General features: G+C 47.2%; 1 protein-coding gene across 3 annotated transcripts in view; it reads right to left on the reverse strand.

Annotated features, from left to right (window-relative positions):
- Positions 1 to 27173, reverse strand: part of TRPM1 (transient receptor potential cation channel, subfamily M, member 1) — a 160763-nt gene that overhangs the window by 82310 nt on the left and 51280 nt on the right. Inside the window, exons 1-2 of one of the 3 annotated variants that reach the window (XM_012000571.1) lie at positions 21017 to 21081; positions 169 to 254 (exon numbers count right to left, since the gene is read on the reverse strand). The exons of 1 other annotated variant lie outside the window; for it this stretch is intronic. In XM_012000571.1, the coding sequence (XP_011855961.1) occupies positions 169 to 171 (3 nt within the window). In that variant the 5' untranslated portion in view covers positions 172 to 254; positions 21017 to 21081. Of the gene's footprint in view, positions 1 to 168; positions 255 to 21016; positions 21082 to 27173 lie in introns of those variants that run through there. One more of the 3 variants, XR_001008290.1, reaches the window with a different exon arrangement.

Consider the following 27173-nt stretch of genomic DNA (forward strand, 5'->3'; position numbering starts at 1 on the left):
GGCACCAGGGCAAGTGCAGCTGGCGCCAAGGCCCGTGCCAGGCTCAATCCACTCACTTCCCTCTGCTTCAACTGGAAATTCGTCTTTTCCTAATAAAAACGCTAGCATGTGACTAACGTACTTTCTCGGGGGGTGGGTAGGGTGGAAGTGCTTTACTTAGGTATTAACCATTCGTTTTTAAAAAGTTGATATAAGGAAATAGCCTCAATCCAGCCCTGCAAGTTACTGCTGAGTCCTCAGAAATCTTCTAGAACCTATGAGGATAAACAAGAGGAGTAAGAGCCACTTTGCCTGCAGCCTCTTTCTTGGGAAGCAAGATGAACAAATCCAGCCCTCTCTTTGTTCCAGTCTCTGCTCCACTGTGGCCTCTTCACCAGGGCTCCCTGACTCCCCATCTACCCCAAACCCTGCGCCCTGTTTTCCATAAACCTTCTCCCCCACCTTCTCCCTCTCCCCTCCTCCCCAACCTCGCACCAAAGCCACAGAGGCAGCAGCCCCCTTCAGTTCTCTGCTGGATCCCCTGTGCCTCCAGGAGTGCCTGGCGAGAGCTCAACATCTCCTAATGACTCAGTGGTTTACTCAATCTCCCGGTGGAGCAGCGCCACTTGCTCAGCCCTTGCTAATGCCGCCTGCAGCAGCAGAGCCCTGCAGCCTGCACTTGCCAGCAGGGCAAACACAAAGTAAGCCAGGTTACCCCAGGAGAGGCACCGCTAATCCAGGGAGGAGCTCGGTCTCCTGAATCTGCTCAGAGGTAGTGTGCAGGTGAAAGGCAATGGGTGGAGGCCCCTCAGTCAAACTTTCCTCCTTCCCCTCCTGCCACGCTCTGAGGCTGAACAATGCCAAGGTCATAACAAACGGCTGAACCCGCCCTGACTCCTTACAGATTGGTCACGCAAGTTTCAATGCAACGATAACCCCATTGCAGGGGAGACCCTGCAGGAGCCACCACCTGTGCTTGTGAAATTAAAGGAGAGAGCAAGGCTTCCTGTGGTTTGTTCACAAACCCTTCAGAACCGCCCCACGCCCATTAGGTGAGATACTGCCCACTCGCGCTAAATAATCCAGTCCATCAGAAATGGTTATTTTGAAAGCCTCTGTGCTGGATGAGGATGATAGGAGCGCTGGCGCTGGAGATAGAAATCCCACTGAGATTTTAAAAGCGCTCGTCCCCGCTAGGAAGTCTGCATACACTGGCTGAGTGAAGGGACAGTGGAGGTCGTCCTGGAGGCGGACTGCTGGCACTGCCACCATGCCCCCAACCCCTCTGAGCTGTGATTTTCTCATCTCTGAAACAGAAATGGCTTTGAGTGGTTTTGAGCCTTAGCTGGGAGCATATCTGTACAGTATCTGGGAGGCACTAGATTTAAATGCAATCCTGGTCATTATCAAATATGACTGCCCTGCTGAGGACCCAGCGATTTTTCATCTGTAGCCAGGACCACGTGTCCATGAAGGGCCACGGGGAGGCTGCGGGAAGAAAGTCCAAGAGGAGCAGGCTGAAGGGCAATGGGAAATATTCTGCCAGTTCTGTACTTATTTATTTTTTAAAGAAAGAAATATCTGCTACAAACATGGCCAAGGAAACCTTTGTTCCATCTGGGTGGGGGTTGCTCAGGTGCACATTGTCATGTTATTCTCTGGGTGTTTACGTTGTTTTAGAGCGAGAGGGCTGGGGAAGTGTGGACAGCAAGTGTCAACCCCAAGGAGAAGTCTTCCCCTGAAGGGGAGCCCAGAAATGGGGGGAGCTGGAGTGGAATGAAGGGTCATGGGGTGCTTTAACAATCTGATCTTCTAGAAGGTGTTTACACACACAGGTGGGGGTGACCCACAAGGAGGTGTACAGGAGGGTGCAGGGGGGATACCTTGAGAAGGTTGAACTGAGACAAGGAGGGAGGCTGCAAAGACAGGGTGTGACTTTGGTCTGGGAAGACATGGCTCGGGGAAGTGGCTTCTGAATGTAAGAGCTGGTGCACTGCCGGGCGAGGCTCTGTTTACTCAAAGCCCTGTGTCTTGGGCCAAAATTAACAAGCAAACCCCACAATGAAATGAATGATGTGTGGACCAGTTTATCCAGAAGAAACTGCCTGTTTTGTATATATATTTAGAGCAGACGACTCAAACTCTCATTCCCACAGCTACATGTGGCCCACATATGGGCTTGGTTTGACCCTTTTATAAAAACTACATTTAGCTGCCATTATTAACCAAGAGGAAGATTATACTTATGGCTTCTCTTGAAAGCCCTCAGGATGTGGGAACGCTGACTGGTGTCCCAGCACGGCTGCAGGTGGCAGCGGGTTCTCACATCTGCACTGACAGCTCCCTGGGACCTGCCTTTGCCTGGCTCCTATGGGCACCTGTGGGCCCCACCTGGGGCAGCACCTGCGTGCCTGAAACTCTTCATGTGGGAGAATCAAACAAGCCTGCCAGCCAGAGCACAAGCCGCCCAGCCTCATATGCAGAAAGGATGAAAAGCCACAATCACTCCTTCCTGCTCCACCCTCCCACCCGCTCACTCCACTGCCACTGCCAATGGTCCTGGCCTCGGTCCACCTGGCCATTTCTGGGTGGTTCAGCTGAGAGTCCTGCTCTGGCTTCTCAGGGATACTCTCAGGTCACATCACATGCAGCCTCCTGCCCCTAGCTGCAGAGAGCACAGGTAGGAGGGCCCAGCTGAGGGTCACCTCGGTCCCATCTTGTGGAGCGTCACCTGCAAAATGAGGACAATGATGCCCCTCTCGTCTGCCCCACAGGCTGGTGTGAGAGCCTAGTGACATCATGCATGGAAGAGCTTTGAAACCTAGTGTCCTCTGCTTCATCATCACCGTCCTCAGGAAGGTGACAGGGCTGGCTTGCAGGAAATGCTGGAGGTGGTCGCAGCCTACGTGTCTCCTGGGCCAGGGTTCCCTTTTCCGGGTTTCTAACCCTCTTCTCTCCCAGGGGCTCTCCTCTGGGGACACCAAGAGACCCTCCTATAGACTAGAGTCCAGGAAACAGAGCTGGATCTTTAAAGACAGTGATATTTTTCTTTGTGCTTTCTTTTTTAAAAAATCGAGATATAATCCACATACCCTAAAATTCACCTTTTAAAGTCTGCAGTTCAGCGTTTTACATACAGTTCTAAGACTGTGAAACCATCACCACTACCTAATTCCAGAGCACTTTGATCACCCCTAAAAAAAGCCTGTAACCATTAGCAGTCACTCTCACTCCTCCCTGACCCCGCCCAGCTCCCGGCAACCACAAATCCACTTTCTGTCTCTATGGATTTGCCTATTCTGGGCACTTCATATGAATGGAATCATTTAATGTGTGGCCTTTTGTGTCTGGCTCCTTTTGCTCAGCGTCATGTTTTCAAGGGTCATCCAGGTAGTGCAGCTCAGGACTTTACTCCTTTCTATGCCTCTGTAATATTCCATTACATGAATTCATCAGTTGATGAATTTGGGTTGTTTCCACTTTTGGCTATTGTGAAAAGTGCTCTTAATAAGACATTTTTTCTTTTCTTTTTTTTTTTTTTTTTTTTTTTGAGACAATGTCTCGCTCTGTCACCCAGGCTGGAATGCAGTGGCGTGATCTCCGCTCACTGTAAGCTCCACCACCTCCTGGGTTCACGCCATTCTCCTGCCTCAGTCTCCTGAGTAGCTGGGACTACAGGCGCCGCCACCACGCCCGGCTAATTTTTTTGTATTTTTAGTAGAGATGGGTTTTCACCGTGTTAGCCAGGATGGTCTCCATCTCCTGACCTCGTGATCCGCCCACCTTGGCCTCCCAAAGTGCAGGGATTACAGGTGTGTGCCCCCGTGCCTGGCCTTTTTTTTTTTTTTTGGAGTGCAGTGGCGTGATCTTGGCTCACTGCAACCTCCACCTCCTGGGTTCAAGCGATTCTCTGCCTCAGCCTCCTGCATAGCTGGAACTACAGGCGCCCGCCACCATGACTGGCTACTTTTTTTTTTTTTTTTTTTGTATTTTTTAGTAGAGAGGGGGTTTCACCATGTTGGCCAGGCTGGTCTTGAACTCCTGACCTCAGGTGATCCACCTGCCTCGGCCTCCCAAAGTGCTGGGATTACAGGTGTGAGCTGCCATGCCCAGCCAACATTTTTTCTTTTTATAGTGAATACAAAATAAGGCTAGGAAGAAAGGAAGGAAATTCATTAACTTGTTCATTTTGTGGTTGTGGGAGAGGATACAGACTTTTTCTTTACTTTCTTCATTGTTCATGTTGTGTTTTTAATTTTGTAAAGACTAACACAGCTTATTTTAAAAAACAGGAAAAGGAGAATGTGCCGAGGGTCACCCAGCCAATACCAGGATGCCTCAGTCCAAAGTCTCCCCAACTATGGCCAGTTCCGAGTCCAGCCTCATAGTTACATCTTTGGCATTTCTGCAGCATCACTGATATTTTCATTTTCCAATGGCACTGCTGGTTATCATTCCATCATTTAGGACATATGCATATTTAAGCTGCAATTGCAAATAATGGAGTCAGAGGGTGTGTCTCTAATGCTAACAGTCGTAATTAAGAGCAATAAAAAGATCACAAAATGGAAGAAAGTCGTATCAGAATGCAAACAGTAGATTTTGTCAACATTGTTGGAGTTTTACTGTGAAAATGTGAGCACATGCCCGTTTGTTTTTGGAGTTTTCATTGCAGTTGTCATTACATGATTTACAATCCAATCACATGTGTTGATGTCCTAATTCAAGGTGGTGCTGGCCAGATACCAGGAACACTTGTCGATTTTGCCTCCTGCCAGGCCACCCTCATCACGGGTAATGGGGTTGCTGATTTTTTGGGCAGAATGCAGGGTGTTACTAGTTAGCCCTGACCTGGTTAGTGCAAATATTCAATTAGGAGAACAAAACCAAACAAAAACAGAAGGCTGCAATGCAGACCCTGAATTATCCAGGCTGGCCACACAGACAGCAGCCAGGGTCAGGCTTTTGAACCTTTGATATCTGCTTCTCATTTTTTTTTTACTACTGACAGAAAAGGTACCCTGGACCCGCAGCCAAGGCCTCACACTTAGAGAAAGACCCCAGGCCCAGACTGATGGGTGTGCAATGTTCTGCAGTGAAGACCTGTGGGACTAACTCATACGATCACTGATCTCTGACCGTTCCCAGGAGAAAAGCAAAGGAAAATAGTCTGGGTATTGGATTTTGTAATTCTCTCACCCTTCAGAGAACTGCCTTCACACTGGTCACAAACAAGTGCTGTCACAAGCAGATAACTCCAGCGAGGGCATCTGCTGGACCTGAAGAAAAGGGTCGGACCGCTGGTGAACACCTGGGGGCTGTGGGGAGAACCATGGGGCATCAGCCCAGGTTGGGAGGAAGGGAGGGGAGGAGAGGGAGAGCAGTGAGGTTGGCCTCTAGCCCCTCAGGTGGAGCCAGCACAGCAGGGAGCTCCTGCGAGGCACGCACCTACTGGCGTCGGACTCCACTGCTCCCCATTTCCATGGTCACGCAGAGATAAGCCAGGCAAGTGCTTCTAACACAACTTGCGCCTTGCAGATGTGTGCAGCCCCCTTCCCCATCACAGAGGGGACCCAGGCGTGGCCCTGGCTTTTTGGCACCATGCTCTTTCTAGGGGTGGTGACCAGGGACATGATGTGCCCTGTAAATGGGCAAGGCCCTGGTTTCTGGGTGCATGTGGGTGCTCAGGTCAGCATCCCCACCTCTCCTAACAGGGGCCCCAGGGGCTGAGTGGTGCCAGCACTCCTCCCTGTCTCCTCCCCTTGCACCCTGCTCCTAGGTGGAACCCAGCCCAGAAACTTGCTTCTAGAAAGGGGCCCACAGATCCTGTGCCAGCGTTCATCAAAGCATTCCTCTGCTGGTCCAAGTGAGGTTGTTAAAAACGTAGATATATGACAACATATGCAATGGGAGGAAATATTTGCAAATCATATGTCTGATAAGGGATTAATATTAAAAATATATTAATATTTAGAACACCCTACAACCCAGTAACAGCAAACAAATGAACAAACTGATTAAAAAATGGGTAAAGGACTTTACACATTTCTCCAAAGAAGATGTATGAATGGCCAACAAACATAAAAAGATGCTCAACATCACTCATCTTAACTGGAGAAATAAAAATTAAAACCACAGTGAGATACCACCTCATGTCCATTAGGATGAACACTCTGAAAAAACAGGAAATAACAAGTGCTGGCGAGGATGTGGAGAAATTGGAAAACTTGTTTACTGCTGGCAGGAATGTAAAAGAGTACAGCCACTGTGGAAACCAGTATGGCAGTTCCTCGAAAATGAAACACAGGATTATCCTATGATCCAGCAGTTAAGCAGGTCTCAACAGGGATTTTTTTTTTTTTTTTTTTTGAGGTGGAGTCTTGCTTTTGTCACCTAGGGTGGAGTGCACGATCTTGGCTCACTGCAAGCTCCACCTCGTGGGTTCATACCATTCTCCTGCCCCAGCCTCCTGAGTAGCTGGGACTACAGGTGCCCGCCACCACACCCGGCTAATTTTTTGTGTATTTTTAGTAAAGACAGGGTTTCACCGTGTTAGCCAGGATGGTCTCCATGATCCACAGGCCTCGGCCTCCCAAAGTGCTGGGATTACAGGCGTGAGCCAGTGCACCTGGCCTCAATAGGGATTTTTACACTTGTGTTCATAGCAGTATTATTCACAATAGCCAAGAGATAGGAGTAAGCCAGATTTTCATTGACAGATGAGTGGATAAACAAAATGTGATCTATCCACACAATGGAATATGATTCAGCAGGAAGGGTATTGTGACACATACCACAACAGGGATGGACCTTGAGGACATGGTGCTAAGTGAAATAAGTCAGTCACAAAAAGACAATTGCTGTGTGATATGCAGTACCTAGAGCAGTCAAACTGAGAGAGACAGGAAATGGAATGGTGGCCGCCAGGCGCTGGTGGGAGGGAGGAACAGGTGGAGTTTCCGTCTTCTAAGATGAAAAGAGTTCTGGGGATTGGTTGCACAACAATGTGAACGTACTTAACACAACCTGTACATTTAAAAATTGGCAAGATGGTAAATTTTATGTTATGTGTATTTTACCACAGTTAAAACAACATTTTAAACTGGAAATGCAGATATCTGGGCTCCACTCTAGTCCTTGTGAGAGGTGAAGCCCACTGGGCTTCTCAGTGGGGTGGGGACTTGGGGAACTTTTCTGTCTAGCTAAAGGATTGTAAACACACCAATCAGCGCTCTGTGTCTAGCTAAAGGTTTGTAAACACACCAATCAGCACTCTGTAAAAACCCACCAGTCAGCACTCTGTGTCTAGCTAAAAGTCTGTAAACGCACCAATCAGCACTCTGTAAAAATGGACCAATCAGCACTCTGTAAAAATGGACCAATCAGCACTCTGTAAAATGGACCAATCAGCTCTCTGTGAAATGGACCAATCAGCAGGATGTGGGTGGGGCCAAATAAGGGAATAAAAACTGGCCACCCTAGCCAGCAGGGTCAAGCTGCTGCGTCCTGTTCCAGGGTGGAGGTTTGTTCTATTGGTCTTTGCAATAAATTTTGCTGCTGCTTATTCTGGGTGTGCACCACTTTTAAGAGCTATAACACCCACTGCGCAGGTCTGCGGCTTCACCCTGGAAGTCAGAAAGACCACAAACCCACCAGAAGGAAGAAACTCCAGACACATCTGAACATCCGAGGGAACAAACTCTGGACATGCCAGACTGAGGGACTATGGTGGGCATTTCACGCTAAGTCCCCTTGGGATTTGGGGGCAGTCATGTGAGATTAACCATAGGTGCTGCACTCAGCTTCCTGCTATCTGTGGGGGCCTTCCAAGTCAAGGTTTCAAAAAATGTTAAGTTCATCGTGTTGGGGGCATGCGCCAGAGGAGGTGACCTGACCGGAGTGTTAGCACCTGGACACCTAGGAGGAGATCAGCGTCTGCCCAGCAGAAGTCTGTTGGCAAAAGTACTTGGAAGATGGGTGCGCTGGCGGGATGCAGTTGGGCTCCCGGTGGTTTCTTGGGTGATAGGCAGGGCTAGATTGAGGGTGAGGCAAGTGAGGCACTCATCTGGGGTATCAGAAATCCGGTAATTAGGATTAGTGACATTTAATGCCGTATTTTTAAAAAATAAAAATCAATGCAGGAAATTCATGATGAACACAGTATGGAAACTGAAGACAGGCTGGTGGTGTTTGTCTTATGGTCTTGCATTATTGTGCAATAGGAGTGGTCATTTCCAGGCAGCTCATAATTCTCTGGCCGCGCGGCGAGCGTGTCCCCAACTGGGTGGGTTTCTGAGGGTTAACAATGGTGGGCCAACATGTCGGGTAATGGGAAGCTTTATATATAGTCAATGTTTTTTTGGTTGTAGAAGTTTCATCAACTTGTCTCACTTGGTTCAAAATCCGGGAGGAAATTTGGTAAGTGTCTATGAAGTATATATTGCTCCTTCCTCCACAGAATCCAGTAGGAGTTGGCTTGGTGCCTATGACAGGTCATTGGTGACCATGGCCTGCTGACCTTGTGCTGGCCGACATCACTGCTGGAAAACAGTGGGGAGGCCTGTGTGCAACCGCACATTTTTTGGGCTGTGGTGAATGGGGGACCGAGACAGGCCTGAGAGGCGCCCGGGGTGCTGTAACTCGAGGAGGCCTGGGGTCACTGGCTGGGGGTAGTGTGTAATTGATGAGAAGGGCCAGCTGCCCTGGGACGGTTCACCGCATGGTTGAGGAAGCTCCAGGGCCCACACTTGCACCACCTCTGCAATGCCTGGAGCTTGCTTTAGATATAGATTAGTATCATTTTCCTCAATATGGTGTCCCCAAAATGCGTAAGCTTTGGGTCCCAGAACACCGCGGAACGCACTCCTGCCTGCCCCTGTGAAGGGACACCTGTGCCGTGTGGTGCACAGGGAGCTGATGTCACCTGGGGCAGATGATCCTGGACTGGCCTGGAGCACCGTGTCAGGGTGGGAAGTGACTGTGGGGTGTGTGTGTGTGTGTGTGTGTGGTTTTTCTTTGCTTAAAATTTAAAACAAATAAATGAAAAAACCCTAGACTAATATGTGCTCAGTGGAACAAATTGGAAGTATACGGAGATATTGAAACAAAAAAGTGATTCTTTTTTTCCCTCTGCAAGCTTAGCCCCCAATGGTAAGCTGCGTGAACACACTGGTGCATTCCCTTCAGCTATTTTCTCCTGCTTCTCAACACACATGCTCTTGTTAAGGACTTTTTAAAAGGAAACGTTAGCAACAATTATGGGAGTCTTTTTGAGTCATTACACAGAGAGCTTCCTCACCCTTCAACCAGCTGCATGGTGTTCCCCAGTGTGGCTGTCCCCAGCATTCTTGCTTTCTAGGAGTGATTCCATGTGGTATTTTCCATATGAAACTGCACCCTGGGGCCGGGCGCAGTGGCTCACGCCTGTAATCCTAGCACTTTGCAAAGCCAAAGTAGGCACATCTCATGAGGTCAGGAGTTCAAGACCAGCCTGGCCAACATGGTGAGACCCCATCTCTACTAAAAATATAAAAATTAGCCAGGTGTGGTGGTGGGCGCCTGTAATGGCAGCTACTCGGGAGGCTGAGGCAGGAGAATCACCTGAACCTGGGAGGCGGAGGTTGCAGTGACCCAAGATTGTGCCACTGCACTCTAGCCTGGGCAATAGAGAGAGACTCCATCTCAAAAAAAAAAAAAGGAAGAAACTGCACCCTGGAAAAAAAAATCTTCCGAACAGGCCTGAATGGTGTCGGAAACCTTTACTATTCAGGTCATTTCTTTGGGTTTAAGCTTTGAAAGTGGCTCTTAAAGTAAAAACACAGTAAACAGTGTGGTGGAAGGAGAACTTTGGATTTAGACGTACCTAAGTCAGCTCCCAGATCCACCATTTCTTTTCTTTATAACTTTGGCCAACTTACTTAACTTTCGTGAGTCTTGATTAGCTTGTCTATGACATGGGGTAATGAGGCTGATTTTTCATGGTTTCTGTAAGGATTAAGTGTGATTAAGTGTGTACAACTTCAAGCCCAATGTCTAGCAGAGATTGTATTCAGTAAACGATTTTCAAGTTTCTTAAGCATTAGCTGGTTTAAAAAAAAAAAAGTGCAAGGAGGGTAAGAATTCTGTTTCAATGGCTGGGATCTGCTGGGTAGGTTGGGTGGACTCATGACATTGTCTGCAATTCTCTCATCCATGGCCAAGGAAGCAGGAGCCAGTGGGATGCAGAGCTGAGAGTGAAACCCGCTGTCCTGGAGATGGGACACAGTGAGAAACCCTTCACTCCAGAACTCACAGCCCAATCATCAGCCCTAACAGTGCTGGACGTAAGTCTTGGTTTGTGTTTTTCCAAGGCTTTTGCAAGTATTTGGCCACTCTGCCCTTTGTGGACAATGTCACCATCCCTGTTAAATGGATTTCTGGGGCTGCTGGGGACCAGCATGCACATGTGAGGTCAGTGAACGCCTCTCAGGTTTCAGCACCACCTGTTTAGCAGGTTGGCCAGTTCGCAGCAGTCGGCTCTGAGAGATGAAGACCCAGGATGGGGCAGATCCGAAGGGCAGGGAAGGGCACTGATGGGCACTCCTGAAGGGCTGGACTTGTGAGCAGCAGGGGTTGCTCCTGGCAGGCAGGCCAGGTGGGAGTGGTCCTGCAGAGAAGGATGGGGGGTGGCACGTGGTGGCGAGGGCGGGCGAGACCCCCCAAAGGGGTTCATATGTACGCTGTGTTCCTCTGGGACTGTCCTAACCCAGTGTGGTCTGCGGTGACTGGTGACTCACGGTCAGTGTCTGGGCTGCTCGTATATTTATAGTTCCCACACACCTCACAACTCAGCTTGTAAAACTTGGGAGGGTTATGGGGAAAAAAATAATCTTCAAAAGTTCCGTGGGGCCTGTGTAACCTGGACCACTTTGAATGTCACACAAAAAGCCCAGCATGCACGTGGCTCAACGGTTAGCTTGCAGAGCCCTCTTACGTGGTGGGCTCTGCCGGCTCCAGATGTGTCAAGGGGACTCAGCCCCTCGGAGCTCCCAGGTGGGTCAGGAGGGGCCGGGATGAGGGAGAAGGTTTTTCTCTCTGAAAGATTAGGAGGCTCTTGAGGGGTGGGGTAAGGTGGGGCATTGGCTTAGCCCTGCGGGATGAGAGGACTGGTCCAGGCAGGAGCTCTGGGGAAAATGCTCTTGGGAGTGGGAACAGCAGGGGAAGGCAGAGTGCGGGATCTCATTTCTTTACTGTGGTGACCACCGTGACTGTCCCACAGAATAAAGGTGTGGTATGTGTGCGTTGTAAGTCTGCAGAGACCGCCAGCTCTCCTGGTTTTACAAGTGAAGAAACTGGGGCTATGGAGGAGTCAGGGTTTTGGTAGGGGCCCTGGGAGGCGAGTGGCACCAAGAGAGGAAATGGAGCATCACAGTGGAGCCACCAGCCCAGGCCGGCCACGAGGCCAGGCAGCCAGGCCCAGACCCCCAGCCCTGTCCCTCGTTACTCAGGGTCTCCTTTGGCAGATTCAAAATGTTTTCTCCAAAATGGGCATTTGCTTTTGAGCCTCCCCCTTTGAGGAGGACAGAAAACGATTTCTCATTGTCTCAGGAAGTGGAGCAGGCACATCCTCCACAGCCCAGCACTTCCACACTGAGGTTTACTCCAGATATACTTGTGCATGTATGTATGTTCCAGGAGACCGCACTGTTCGTAAACACTCAACAGAGAGCCGCCTAGATGCCCAGCCGCGGTAGCATGTACGAGTACATTGCCGTATAGTCCAGCTGGAATATCACACAGCAACGAGAACAGACAAACTCCAGGTACCGTATGGGTGACTCCTCAAACACAGCACAGAGGAAAAGAATTGAGTTGTCAAAGACACACACAGTGTGATTCTATTTGTATAAAGTTCAAAAGCAGGTGAAGCTAAACAATGCATTATTTAGAAATACAGATGAAGTTCAAAATAAAACAATAAAAGCCCAGGCACAGTGGCTCACACCTGTAATTCCAGCACTTTGGGAGGCCGAGGGGGGCAGATCACCTCAGGTCAGGAGTTTGAGACCAGCCTGGCCAACATGGTGAAACCCTGTGTCTACTAAAAATAAATTATCTAGGTGCAGTGGCACACATCTGTAGTTCCAGCTACTCAGGAGGCTGAGGCAGGAGAATTGCTGTAACCCAGGAGGTGGAGGTTGCAGTAAACTGAGGTCGTGCCACTGCACTCTAGCCTGGGCGACAGAGTGAGACTTTGTCTCAAAAATAAATAAATAAATAAGAAAAGCCCCAAAGAATCCACAAAAAAGCTATTAGAGCTAATAAACTAATATAGCAAAAGTGGAGGGTGAAAGATCTCCACACAAAAATTGGGTGTATTTCTGTACAGCAAAAACAATTCAATTTATATCATCAAAAATCAGAAAGTATCTAGAAATAAATTTAACCAAAGAGGTGAAAGGCTTGTACAAGGAAAGCAACAAGACCTTGCTAAAAGAAATTAAAGAAGACATAAATAAATAGAAAGACATCCTGTGTTCAAGAATTGCAATGGGGTAAATGGACAGAGCAATCTTTTTTTTTTTTTTTTTTTTTGAGATGGAGTCTTGCTCTGTTGCCAAGCTGGAGTGAAGTGGCATGATCTCCGCTCACTGCAGCCTCTGCCTCCCAGGTTCAAGTGATTCTTGTGCCTCAGTCTCCAGAGTAGGTGGGACCACAGACATGTGCCACCAAGCCCAGTTAATTTTTTTTTTTTTTTTTTTAGTAGAGATGGGGTTTCATCATGTTGGCCAGGCTGCCCTCTGACTCCTGACCTCAAGTGATCCGCCCACCTCGGCCTCCCAAAGTGCTCAGATTACAGGCATGAGCCCCACACATGGCCAACAAAGCAATCTTGGAAAAAAGAACAGTTAGAGGACTCACATTTTCTGATTTCCAGATTTCAAAGCATCAATAATCAAAGAAGTATGGTAGTAGCATAAGGACAGACATGCAGTCCAATGGAATAAGATTGAAATTTCAGAAATAAGTCCATATATATGTGGCCAACCAATTTTTTGCAAAGGTGCTAAGACAATTCAATGGGGGAAAAGACAGTCTTTTCAACTAATAGTGCTTGAAAAATTGGATATTCACATGCAAAAGAATGAATTTGGATCCCTACTTCACACTTGCTATAAAAATTAACTCAAGAGCCTGTAATCTCAGCACTTTGGGAGGCCGAGACGGGCGGATCACGAGGTCAGGAGATCGAGACCATCCTGGCAAACACAGTGAAACCCCGTCTCTACTAAAAAAATACAAAAAACTAGCCAGGCGAGGTGGTGAGCGCCTGTAGTCCCAGCTACTTGGGAGGCTGAGGCAGGAGAATGGCGTAAACCCGGGAGGCGGAGCTTGCAGTGAGCTGAGATCCAGCCACAGCACTCCAGCCTGGGCGACAGAGCGAGACTCCGTCTCAAAAAAAAAAAAAAAAAAAAAATTAACTCAAGATGGATCAGACTAAACTGTAAGAGCTAAAACCATAGAACTCTTAAAAGAAAATATATATGTGAATTTTCATTATCTTCACGACCAATAGATTTATATATGTGATACCATAAGCATGAACAACAAAAGAAAAAGCAGGTAAGTTGAACTTCATTAAAATAAAAAACTGTTCATCAAATTTATCAAAGGACATTATTAAGAAAGTTAGAAAACAAAAAAACAAGAAAACACCACAACCTATAGAATGGAATACAATATTTGCAAATCAAAATCTGACGAGGGTCTAATATCCAGAATATATAAAAGAACTCTTCCAACTCAACAACAAAAAGACAACCTGATTAAAAACTGGGCCAAGGACTTGAATAGACAATTCTCCAATGAAGATATACAAATGGCCAACACACACATGAAAAGATGCTCAACATCTTTAGACATTAGGGAAAAGCAAATCAAAACCATAATGAGGTGCCACTTTACTCCTACTAGGATGATTATAATAAGAAACATCCCAAAATAAAAAATAGTAACCAGTGTTTGCAAGGATGTGGAGTAATTGGAACCTTTAGACATTGCTGGTGGAAATGTAAAATGGTACAGTCACTTTGGAAAATGATTTGGCAGTTCCTCAGAAAGTTAAATGCAGAATTACCGTATGACCCAGCAATTCTACTCCTAGGTATATACCCAAGGTAAGTGAAAACAGACTCAAATAAACATGTAGCATTGCAGTACTATTCATAACAGCCAAAAGGTGGCAACAGCTCACATGTCCATCAGTGGATGAACGGACAAACAAATTGTAGTATATGTTATACAAACAAAATAATATTATTTAGCCACATAAATGAATGAAGTTCTGAAGCATGCCACAACATGGGTGAACCTTGGAAACACGATGCTAACTGAAAGAAGCCAGGCACAAAAGGTGACATATGTATGATTCCATTTAGATGAAACATTCAGAATAGATAAATCCACACAGACAAAGCACAAACTAGTTTCCAGGGGCAAAGCCACGGGGAGGGGAAATGGGGAGGAATTGCTTAATGGGTAGGGGGTTTTACTTTGTAGTGTTGGAAGTAAGGACAGAGAGACAAGGTAGTTGCACGACCTTGTGACTGCACTAAATACCACTCAATTGGTCACTTGAAAGTGGTCAATTTTATGTGACACAAATTTCATCTCAATAAATTATTCAAAAACATGGCTGGGCATAGTGGCTCATGCCTGTAATCCCAATACTTTGGGAGGCTGAGGCGAGTGGATCACCTGAGGTCAGGAGTTCGAGATCAACCTGGCCAACATGGGGAAACCTCATCTCTACTAAACATACAAAAATTAGCGGAGTAGCCAGCTACTCGGGAGGCTGAGGCAGGAGAATCGCTTGAACCTGGAAGGCAGACATTGCAGTTAGCTGAGATCACGCCACTGCACTCCAGCCTGGGCAACAGAGTGAGACTCCATCTGTAAATAAATAAATAAATAAATAAATAAATAAATAAATAAATAAAATATGTAAACCTCAAAACTAAACTAAATGAAACATAAAGAAAAGCCAGGGGCCAGGTGCATTGGCTCACACCTGTAATCCCAGCACTTTGGGAGGCCGTAGTGGGTGGATCTCTGGAGGTCAGGAGTTCCAGACTGGCCTGGCCAACATGGTGAAACCCCATCGCTACTAAAAATACAAAACACAGCCAGGCGTGGTGGTGGGTGCCTGTAATCCCAGCTACTTGGGAGGCTGAGGCAGGAGAATCACTTGAACCTGAGAGGTGGAGGTTGCAGTGAGCCAAGATAGCTTCACTGTACTTCAGCCTGGGCGACAAGAGCAAAACTCTGTCTCAAAAAAATAAAGAGAAGAAAAGGAAGGAAGGGGAGGGAAGGGAAGAAAGAAAGAGAAAGAGAAAAAGAAAGAAAAGAAAGAGAGAAAGAGAAAGAAGGAAGGAAAGAGAAAGAAAGAAAAAGGAAGAAAGAAAGAGAAAGAAAGAAAAAGGAAGAAAGAAAGAAAAGAAAGCAAGCGAGCAAGCAAAGCCAGGAACGAGCCCCGCAGAAGCCAGGCAGCGCTGCCTCTGGGAGGGAAGGAGTGCAGTGGGAAAGGGCCCCATACAAGAACACAGGGATCTGCTTTGTCATTCTCTAAACTGTGTACAGACGTCTTACACACTTTTTAAAATACTTTATTTAGCAATAACATAAAAGAATAAACAAAAAGAGGAGAGAGAAGCAGAATCTCATAGCTTCGGATGCATGCATGTCGCCATCTCCTCCTCCCATCACCGGGTCTACCCTGATTGTCTGGGAACCTGAGGATTCCAGCAAGGATCTTGGGGCCTCTCAACAGCTCCCCTTCCTGCTTTGGCCAATGTCACCTGGCCAGCTCACTCAGAAGAACATAGCAGTTGGGAAGGTGTTGTGTTAAGGAGCTCCCCTCATTGCCTGAGTGCCTGGTCTGGTTGTCAGGGGCTAGGCGGGTGCAGCCAGTGTCCACAGGAGAGAGGCGAAAAGGCTTAGGGCCAGCCTCCTGTGCCTGCCTGGTTCCCACAGGTAGTACCCTCTCCTTTCCAGATATTCTCTGTCCTTTACTACCCATCCAGGTCCCTGCCCTCGAGCTTCCTCTAGCAGGGCTCCCACAGTCCAGGGAAGTGCCTCACCAGAGTGCCCAGGCACTAGGCCTGTGAGGTGTGGGCATCTGGGTACCCAAGCCTCCTGCCCTCAAGGACTGTGATGTTTGCTGGGGCCACCAGGGTGGGGAAAGGGTGCACATCAGCAGGAGTGAGGGGAGGGCGGGTGGAACCCTAGGCTTTCACCACAGCTCAGCGTGACGGTGGAGGCTGCCAGCATGGGAATCAGACTGCCAGGCCCCTTGCTGCTCTGCTCTTTTACTATGATAACATTTAATGAATGATCCATATTCATGAAAAATAGCCAAAGAGCAATTCTACAAATAAAAGAGTTGGGGTCTTTTCTGAGTGTTTTCTGCTGACCTAGACAAGGTGTGTGTGGTCGATTTGCTTGTCTGCCCGATCCAGGCCTGTCTTGCAGGGGCAGCAGGCAGCTGTCACCCACCCACCCAAGACCACATCCACCAAAGGCATTGGCAGCAATTGCCACCCTTCAGGCCATGGAACTGAGCATTTAGGAACCACGGAGGGTGTCCAGTGCAACTCTTTGCTTTTACCTCTAAGGGAACAAGGTCCAAACCACAAGGCAGATGGGTGGCCAGCTTGGCTAAGAACTGGCTTGCCTCTCAGAGCAAAGGGTGTATACCTGTCTTTGACCCAGCACTTCCACTTCTACACGTCTATCATCTGGAAATACTTTTGCATGTAAATAGGCAATGTGTGGATGTTTGTTGCAGTGTATTTTAAACTAAGTGAAAAATTGGAAACTTCCACTTTTGTGTGAGTCTATCTTGGGGACTGATTAAAACAATTAACGATATTCCAAATCATGGACTATGCAACCATGAAGAAGACTAACATAGAACTCTAAAGTATAAACATCTCCATTATGAATTGAAAAAGAATTGTAGTAAAATCTTTCCGGTGTGATCCAGCTCCACAAGAACAAACTTCCCAATATTCGAGAGTGGAGCTGTCCTGCATGGTAGACCCTGGTAACCTGGGACTGTTGTGCCCCTGAGATGTGGCCAGGGTGAACGGAGACACGCTGTGAGTGTGAGATGGCACGCTAGTGTTCACTGTGACATGAGAGCTGAAAACGAGGTGTGTAGCAGGATTTCAAAGACTTAGAACAACCAAGACAGACATAAAATACCTCAGTACGTGTTTGGTATTGACTGCATGTTGAAACAATCATATTTTAGATACATCGTGTTAAATGAATTATAGAATTAAAGTTAATTTCACTTATTTGTTTTTAATGTTTTTTTAAGTGGCTACTACACAGTTTGAAATTATATCTGTGGCATATGTGCTATTTCTATTAGGCAGCAGAGGTCTAGAATAATACACATTAGGCCGGGCGTGGTGGCTCACGCCTGTAATCCCAGCATTTTGGGAGGCTGAGGTGGGCAGATCACCTGAGGTCAGGAGTTTGAGACCAGCCTGTTCAACATGGTGAAGCCTCATCTCTACTAAAGGTACAAAATTAGCTGGGCATGGTTGCGGGCGCCTGTAATCCCAGCTACTTGCAGGGGAATCGCTTGAATCCAGGAGGCGGAGGTTGCAGTGCGCTGAGATCATGCCATTGCACTCCAGCCTGAGCAACAGAGTGAGACTCCGTCACGAAAAAAAAAAAAAGAAGAATACGCATCAAACACTAAGCATGGTCGGCAGCATGGGAGAGAGGGGATCAGGAGGAGTGTGTAAACAGGACTTCACTTGGCTCTTCTGTGGGGTTTTACAACTTTATGTATTCACGTAGTATGCTTTTTAATGATTAACAAAAAAGGGCACTGTGGCCATGATTCCTGAGCAGCAAGCTTTCCACCTCACCATGCCTGCAGAACCTGCAGAATTTGCCCACTCCTGTGCCCTGTCTCCAGGAGAGCCAGGGCCACCTGCCAAGAGCGTTACCCCTACCTTAAGGCATTTCAGGCATTCCCCACCCTGGGGGAGCAGACACAGGATGGGTAAGTTGTGATGAGGGAGGAGGATACCTGTGCTTGCCACTTTCACGGTGGGGGCAGACGGGGCCAGGGGTTGGGGGAGCGGGAGTCAGAAGCGGTGAGGGAGGAGACAAGGTGCACAGCAACAAGAGGGTCTCAGCAGCAGGGGAGGGGAGTACTGTGGCCTGATGTTAACTTGTTTTCTTAAAGTCAGCTCTAGCATTGTAACTGCATTTTTACCCACTTAGCAATTGAAGATACAGTTTCTGAAAAGCAGTGAGATAGATACTAACAGGTGCTTTCTACAAGAGGCTGGGAAAATTGCTCCTGACATGATGGGCATCTGGGGTAACAGACCAATCTGTTTCCTAGACTCTGCCTGCTCCCAATGGATGCTGTAATTCCTTCACCCATGGCTGAGTCTAACCTCAGAGCTTGCAAAAGAGTAGAATGGCAGATACTGACCCATCAGATACCTCTGCATATCACTGAGGGCAACAGGTCTCTTGCTACTGTCTACTTAATGGAGGTTTTAAGACATTGAATCCCCTTAATCTCTAGGTCATGGAAGGCTTGGGGGTATTGAGTCCTCTTATTCCCCTGGCTGAAGTCTTCCATTTTCCCAGGTACTGCATTTACACATACACACAGACACACACACACACACACACACACACACACAGACACACACAGACACACACACACACACAGACACACACACACACGCAAATTATAGGCCATCTTCCAAACATTTTCAACCAAAGCCAAAGCCTATTTTCTAAAAACATCTACTGCCCCCAGTAAGAGGATTTTAGGTTGATAGAAAATCTGTTTTGTTTTCACTTAGTTCAGAATGAAGATGACTCGCATCTTAAAATGCCTGAGTGTCATTTCACTTCTTGTGCTTGTCAACTTTACAGAGCAAATAAATGAGGTTGCACAGAGCCAAACCAAACACAACTCCAAACTTCTCCCAGAAAATAATAAAACATAGACAGTTACAGCAAACACCTTCAACAGGAGTTGATATTTCCAATTACATTTTCTGGGGTCTAAAAAAATACACTGCAGAGAATAGCCAATTTATGTTATAAATATAATTGCAAATACCATGAATTAAAACTGCTGCTGGATAGTTCAAAACAATGGCGTTTTGAGAACATGACCAAAGGCAGTCTTTTCCAAAATCAAACCCATATTCATCAAGTGCACTCAGAGAGAGGCAGAGCTCCATTCTTAATTCCTCCCTAAATATCTGATTCAGACAGAGAAAATGTGTCTCATCTTCCTTCTCCATTCTCAGTTCCTATCCCTTGTTAACCCAAACACAATATCTACAAATTTTTCCTTCCTTCCTTCCCTTCCCCCCCTCCCTCCCTCCCTCCCCCCTTCCCCCCTTCCCTCTTTCTCTCTCTCTTTCTTTTTTTTTTGAGATAGAGTCTCACTCTGTCACCCAGGCTGGAGTGCAGTGCCGCAATCTCAGCTCACTGCAACCTCCACCTCCTGGGTTCAAGTGATTCTCCTGCCTCAGCCTCCCGAGTAGTTGGGACTACAGGTGTGTGCTACCACGCCCAGCTAATTTTTGTATTTTTAGTAGAGTCAGGGTTTCACCATGTTGACCAGGATGGTCTCTATCTCTTGACCTGTGATCTGCCCACCTCAGCCTCCTGAAGTGCTGGGATTACAGGTGTGAGCCACTGCCCCTGGCCCTGCAAATATTTTCATTCCTCCTCACCTCCCCCACTACTTCTGCTAATTTTTGCTAAGGTTTTAAAAAACATACACATTGTATACATGCACCAAAATATCACACGTACCCCCAAAATATGCACAACTATGATGTATCAATAAAAAGTACAAAAGATATATTTTCTGGGGAAAAAAAGGAAAATGAATTTGTGATAGAAAATGATTAAAGAAAAAGAAAAATGTAGAAATGTACAAAGGAATAAACAAACACCACCCGTAAGGCCTCCATCCTAAAACGACTGATATTTCCGTGTATTCCTAGGCTTTTTCTGTGAATAGATTAGACAGGTGCATGTGTGTGTAATGAAAAACAATAATTCTGCACGGTTATTATGCCTTTTTCTCTGTCATTGTAAAAGTGACTGTGTGATGTTTCATCCTATGGACAGACCATGATTTATGTGTCCAGCCCTCTGCTTCTGGGCATTTGGGTTGTTCGCTGTGCTTTCCGGTGGCACACGATGCTATGTCAATGTTGGCATCCCTTCAGGATTGTCTCCTCAGGATGGGTTCCTAGGTGTGGACTTGCAGGGCTTTGCTGCATGTTGTTGAACTGCCTTCCAGAAACCAGTTTGCACTCCTCCCAGCAGTGAGAGGGGCAGTACTCTCCCCTCCTGATGCTGTTCTGTGTAGCCAATCTCTTCCCCAAGGCTTTCGCAGGTAAAATATCAGCTATTACGGCTTAGAAGTGTAAATGCTGTTTCTCCTAGAACTTCAGCATTTTCTGGGGTTCTAAGGAAGGTGCACCTTTTCCCCCAAGCAAAGTAAGATGCTAAGAAATGACAGGCAAGAAGTGGAGGCCTGGAGCCAGGGCTTCTGAGCAGATCCCTGGCACCTGGATTTAGAAGCTGGCCCCAAGGGAAGCTCAGAGGGTTTCAGCCTCTTTGTGACCAGCTGACAGAGTGCTTGTCCCCTCTGAATCAACCTGGTGGGTCCCTTCTGCTGAGAGAGCCTCTTGGAACCCAGGCTGAACACAGGTTCACCGAACTGTTCCATAGGGTCCTGTCCAACCAGCCTCAAGAGGAGGGGAGCAACAGGCCCGAGGAAGCACATGGAACTTGCCCGCACCTGACCGTACTTGTACCTGAGCCTACCTGCACCTGAGGTTACCAGCGCCTGAGCTTACCTGAGTCTGTGGTTATCTGCACCTGAGTTTGTCCACGCTTGAGTTTACCCACACCTGAGCTTACCCACACCTGAGGATACCTGCGCCTGACCTCCCTTCACCTGCTTACCCGCGTCTGAGCTTACCTGCCACAGCAGTGGAATGGAGAGGGCACGGCTCAGGCTCTTCCAGCCTCCTCCTTGGCCAGGGCAGGGAGCTGGGTGAGGAGGGCCCAGCCTTTAAGAGGCGCAGTCCCCATGAGGAGCATGTGAGCACTTGGGCCTGGGCCCTCATGATCCCTGTGAAGCGATAGCCCCATGACCTGGCTCCCAGGCCAGAAAAGGAAGCCAGGGCCCCAAGCTTCCAGACTGTTCCATGTGGAATCCACAAAGGCGGCCTTAGGATGTGAGAGAGGTAGGGGAGCTAGAGCTTTCCCTTTGAAGTGGCCCTGCCACGTCCCCCTCCCACCCAGCCAGCCCTTCCCTGGCTGGAAATGTCAGCAGAGTTTGCGTAATCGAGACAATTGGACACAATTGTTCTTTCAGAATCCCCTCATCAGCCGGGCAGTGCTCGCTCCCCGGGGAGCCTGGAGAAGGCGGCACATGGCATTAATTACTGCTAATCCTTCTTCATCTAAGTTGGGCCTGAGGTCAGGGTGAACCCAGCTGCAAATGCAGTGTGAGCCCCACATGACTCTCAGCCCCTTCTGAGTGCTTTTAATCCCTGCTCTCCCCACTTCACCAGGAGCTTGCCTGCCTGGCATCCACAGTCACCTGAAAACCACCGTGGTAGGAGCTCTGTTGGATGTGCTGTAGCAGTATGCATGGTTATTCCAGCTGTCCACGAGCTTTCTCAGCCCAGGAGGAAAGAAACCCAAACCCTGAACTATCCCTCTTTGCAGAGGGGCTGGGTCTTCCCCAGCATCTGAGGCTCTTGGGCATTGGCCACCTCCCCCTTCTCACAGAGGAGCAGACAGGTCGGACGGAAGGGAAATTAGGGCTGTTCCCGTTTTACAGAAGAGGACTCTGAGCCACGTGACAGGGTGGCTTGCCCGGAGAGCAGGTGGGGTGGAGCGGGAGTGCCCAGGTTGTCATGTTCCGCCCGTATGTAGAGTCCTGAAGGTGGAGGCTGGGCTCACTCCCCCACCCCATGCCTGGCAGACAGGGAGTCGCTGAACTTCTGATGGAAGCACGTGTGCCAGGCCATTTTCTTGGTCTGTCTTTGCTTTCATGAGTTTCACTCGGGGTCTGTCCCCACAGAGTGGTCGGCAGAGGGTCGGGTGAGGGGCTCCCACGTGCTTTGCTGGAGCGGGCACAGCCCCGGGGGGTGCAGTGCCTGCAGCAGCAGCCCTGGCCTGGCTCCTGGGTCTTCTTTCTTGAACTGGTGTTGGCTCCTCAGGCCTGAGAGACTCACGGCTTCATCGGGAGCCCTTCCAGGGGCTGAGGGAGGGTACTACGTGGCTGGAATTCTGAAGGCACAGTCAGGATAATCCGGGGCATCTGAAATCAGTCTGGGAGCCGTGGGGAAAGGCCACATGGGGAAGTGAGCTGATGGCCGGCACTGCCACAGCTGGGAGGTGTGGAGGCTCTGTGGTCAGTGCCAATGACCAGCCCCAACCCGGCCGGCTGCCATTCAGTGGCCCTCCAGGCAGTGGGCCCTTCACTAGACAAATACGTTCTTTTTCAGGTTCAGATAAGCTGGAAACAATGGGAGCCCCAACCCTCCCCAAGAGAATACCCTCCTCCCCAGGGTCCGTGCAGTGCGGCCTGCAACTGGGAGCTGAGATGTCCTACACAGTGGCCACAAGGCACGTGTGGCTACGGAGCGCTGGAAACAGCCAGTCAGAATCGAGATGTGCTCCGAATGTAAAATATACACAGGATTGCCAAGACTTGTGATAATAATTGATTGTACGTTGAAGTATTTAGAACATATTGGGTTGAATTGAATGTTATTAATTTTTTTCACCTGCCTCTATTTACATTTCAAAACCGACTACTAGAAAATTAAAAATTGGCCCAGCTCACACCTGAAATTCCAGCACTTTGGGAGGCTGAGGTGGGTGGATCACCTGAGGTCAGGAGTTCGAGACCAGCTTGGCCAACATGGTGAACCCTCATCTCTACTAAAAATATAAAAATTAACCGGGAGTAGTGGTGGGTGCCTGTAATCCCAGCTACTGGGGAGGCTGAGGCAGCAGAATCACTTGAACCCAGGAGGCGGAGGTTGCAGTGAGCCGAGATAACACCACTGCGCTCCAGCCTGGGCGACAGAGTAAGACTGTCAAAAAAAAAAAAAAAAAAGAAAATTTAAAATTGCCTCTACTCTGTGGCTCACAGCTGTGGCTCACCTTGTATTTCTGTTGGGCGGTGTTGAACTTCTACTGCGGGGGAAGGGGGTTCTCACCAGACTGCCTACTCTCCAGAGGCATCCTCCCCCATGAAGTCACTTGGATGACCTGGTGCATGGACACAGTGTATGAGGACTGTGGAGAGACGCTATAAGGTCTGAGAATCATTATGTGTCTGTGGAGCTGTCTGAGGAGACAAGAACAGCACCGCAAAGAGTGGATACTGACCACTCACTCCTCACCCAGCTGTGGGGGTGGGGTCCTTCTCGTCATGGGTGAGGAATGAGGACACATTCCTCAGAGGGAATGAGGCCAGCTGGCGGTCACAGTTGGTGAGAGTGTGGGGACAGTGACCTGTGTGCTCACCTGTGTGGGGCCCTGAGGAGGTCGTGGAAAGTCCCCAAGCTGACAGGGGACACACCAGGTGGAGGCCCAAGGGTCCTGGTTGGACTCTGAGATGAGACAGCAATACTGTTTCTCATGTTCCTTCGTTCCCTGCATTTCCTGACCAATAGTTACGTCTCAAAACCTGTTCAGATTCAAGGTGAACTTTTGCGACAAGACTGGTGGTGGTGTGTCCTTCTGTTAGGAGCCATCTCTTTTGCAATGCTGGTGGACTTTGATGATGACTGTCTAGGGCCATGATATCGCTAGGACTTGCAAAATGGTGATTTTTTTTTTTTTTTTTTTTTTGAGACAGAGTCTTGCTCTGTTGCCCAGGCTGGAGTGCAGTGGCTCGATCTTGGCTCACTGCAACCTCCGCCTCCCGGGTTCACGCCATTCTCCTGCCTCAGCCTCCCAAGTAGCTGGGACTACAGGTGCCCGCCACCACCCCCAGCTAATTTTTTGTATTTTTTGGTAGAGACAGGGTTTCACCGTGTTAGCCAGGATGGTCTTGATCTCCTGACCTTGTGATCTGCCCGCCTCGGCCTCCCAAAGTGCTGGGATTACAGGCACGAGCCACCGCGCCAGGCCGCAAAATGGTGATCTTCTAATTAGGTCGACTGTTCTTTATTTGTTAGCTGGAATTCATCTATAAAGAGAAACTTTCCCTGGGCAGATTTGGTCACCCTGAGGCACAGCTTGCAGAGGAAAGACAGGGAAAAGGGTTTCCCCTCTCCAGAGGAATTGGTTGGTTCCCTGGCCTCATTCCAGTGTGATTAATGCATTCCTTTTCTTCAGAGCGTCAGTATGAATTCATGGATTTGAACATATTTGATGCATTTAAATCCACAGCAGTTATTTTTCTTACTATTGTTCGCATGGTCCCAGTTTCACAAAGGCTCCTGAATCCTTCTGACACCACCCCAGGAGTCTCTGAGAGCTCCTTTGCTATCTGGAATGCAAAGATGTTTTGGGATCGTCTTGTACATTTCTTGCCCCAGATCTGGGCTCAGGCACTTCTCCAAGGAGCCCTGATTCCTTTGAGTGAGAAACAGTATTCAGAAACTAGGATGTGCTTCTGAACTGAATTGTTTCTAAGCCTTTTCAGCAGGCGGAATTATGAAGCTGTGTGTGTATGTGTGTGTGTGAGTGCACGCATCTGTAAAGAAAATGCGTCATGAATGTATGCTGATAATTTTCAATTCAAATTTAGAAACAGAGGGATTTTACTTAACTTCCTTGATTTTATGTTTGTGTCTCTTTCTGCTTATGCTAAAAGCCTTATTCCTAATGACATTAAAAGCTTTCTCTTTTGCTTTATCCTGAATATAGTTTCAAGTAACATACCCATATTGCTAACAGTACTGGAAGCAGCTTAAAACATTGTTTTGCTGTTCTTTTTCACCTTGCATATGTCCTGTTAGGTTTTCTCAAGAACTTAAAGTTATTATTCTCTGTGTGGTTATTCTACACACTTGATACATAGCAAGTTTGGGGAACACAGTACCCGAGAACTGTGGGGAGACGCTGGCATGTCTGAGAATTAGTATGCGTCCAGTGAGCTGTCTGAGCAAACAATAGCACTAACGCTAAAGGCAGATTTCCAGTAAGATTCACTCATTGAATTTTCCATTGGATTTCCATGCATTATTTTAGGAACTGGTTTTTAAATATAAGTCTGTTTTATAATTAAGTGAAACATTTGCATTTTGGCAAAGTCCAATCTGCAAACAAGATTCTTTCAGAGTAGTCTGGCTATGGCATCTGTCTTTCTCCCTCGTTCTTCTTTTCCCACAAGTAAACTTTTTTTTTTTTTTGAGATGGAGTTTCGCTCTTGTTGCACAGGCTGGAGTGCAGGGGTGCGATCTCAGCTCATGGCACCTTCTGTCTCCCGGGTTCAAGTGATTTTTCTGCCTTAGTCTTCCAAGTAACTGGGACTACAGGCACGTGCCACCATGTCTGACTAATTTTGTATTTTTCATAGACACAGAGTTTCACCATGTTGGTCATGCTGGTCTCAAACTCCTGACCTCAGGTGATCCGCCCACCTCAGCCTCCCAAAGTGCTGGGATTACAGGTGTGAGCCACCATGCCTGGCCGCCACAAGTAAACTTAAAAAAAAAATTATCATTTTATCCTTTCACTTTTTAAGTGTAAATATATACGTATTGTTTCTCTCTGCCTCTTTCTCACATACATGGCAGAGGACTGTACACACTTTGCTTTGCTTTTGGCACTTCACGTCTCCAGTTTTCTTGGAGAGGACATGGCTGCCCCTCATTTCTTTTGACAGCTGTGTGGTCCTAATCCCTGAGTGGATGCATGAGAGTTGATTCAACCAGACCCGTGTCAGTGGGCACTTGGGTGGCTCTTGGTCTCTACAAATAGCACAGCAACAAAAAGTCTTGCCACATGTCCTTTTGCATTTGTCTGTAATCTTTAGGTTAGATTCCGAGAAGTGAGATTGCTGGGATTAAGGGTATAAATATGAAATTTGCTAATATTGCAAAACTTTCCTTCACAATCTCTGTGAATAGCATTTTGCATTTCCAGTGGGATTTTATGAGTCCTTGTTTTCCTATAGCCTCACCAACATAATAAGTTGTTAAACTTTTAGAATTTTGCCAATCTTAATAGGAAATGGTTTGTCAATATAGTTTTGGCCTATAGTTGTCTTCATTTTTTGGATGCTGTTGTCTGGTTTTGGTATCTGGGTAAAACTGGCCTCATAGAACGAGTTGGGAAAAGACCCCCCGCCTCCTCTATTTTCTGTAAGAGTTTGTGAAAGATTGGTCTTCATTACTCTTTACAAGTTTGGTAGAATTTACCAGTGAAGCCTTCTGGGACTGTGGTTTTCTTTATGGGAAGTTTAAAAATTAATACTCCAATGTCTTTACTTTTTATAGGTCTGTTCAGATTTTTCTGTTTCTCCTTGAGTCAGTTTCAGTAATTTGTCTTTTCAGGAATGTGTCCATTTCATCCAGGTTTTAAAATCTGTTGGCATCCAGTTATTCATGGTGTTCCCTTACGATCCTTTATATTAATGTGTCTAGAAGTTCATTAGTGATGCCTCTTTTTCATTCCTGATTTTAGCAATTTGAGTCTTCTCTGTTGTTTAGATGGACAGTCTAGCTAAAGGTTTTTCAATTTTGTTGACCATTTCAGGGAATCAACTTTTGGTTTCATTGATTTCTTCTATTGTTTTTCTATTCTTTATTTTATTTTTTCCGTGTTAGTCTTGTTTTATTCCTTCTGCTTGATTTGGGTTTAGTTTGCTTGTCTTCTTCTGTTTTCTAGAGTTGAAGGTTAGGTTGTTTATTTGAGATCTTTCATTCTTAATATGGGTGTTTACAGCTATAAATTTCTCTCTGAGCACTATTTTAGCTGCATCCAATATACTTTTTCATATTTGTTCATCTTAAAATATTTTATAATTTTTCCTGTGACTTTTTTAACCCACTGGTTACTTAGGAGTATGTACTTTAATGTCCACTTTTGAATTTCTCAAGTTTTTTTCTTTTCTTTTCTTTTTTTTTTTTTTTTGAGACAGAGTCTTGCTCTGTTGCCCA

Source organism: Mandrillus leucophaeus, unplaced genomic scaffold (assembly GCF_000951045.1).
Source record: "Mandrillus leucophaeus isolate KB7577 unplaced genomic scaffold, Mleu.le_1.0 Scaffold631, whole genome shotgun sequence".
NCBI lineage: Eukaryota > Metazoa > Chordata > Mammalia > Primates > Cercopithecidae > Mandrillus > Mandrillus leucophaeus.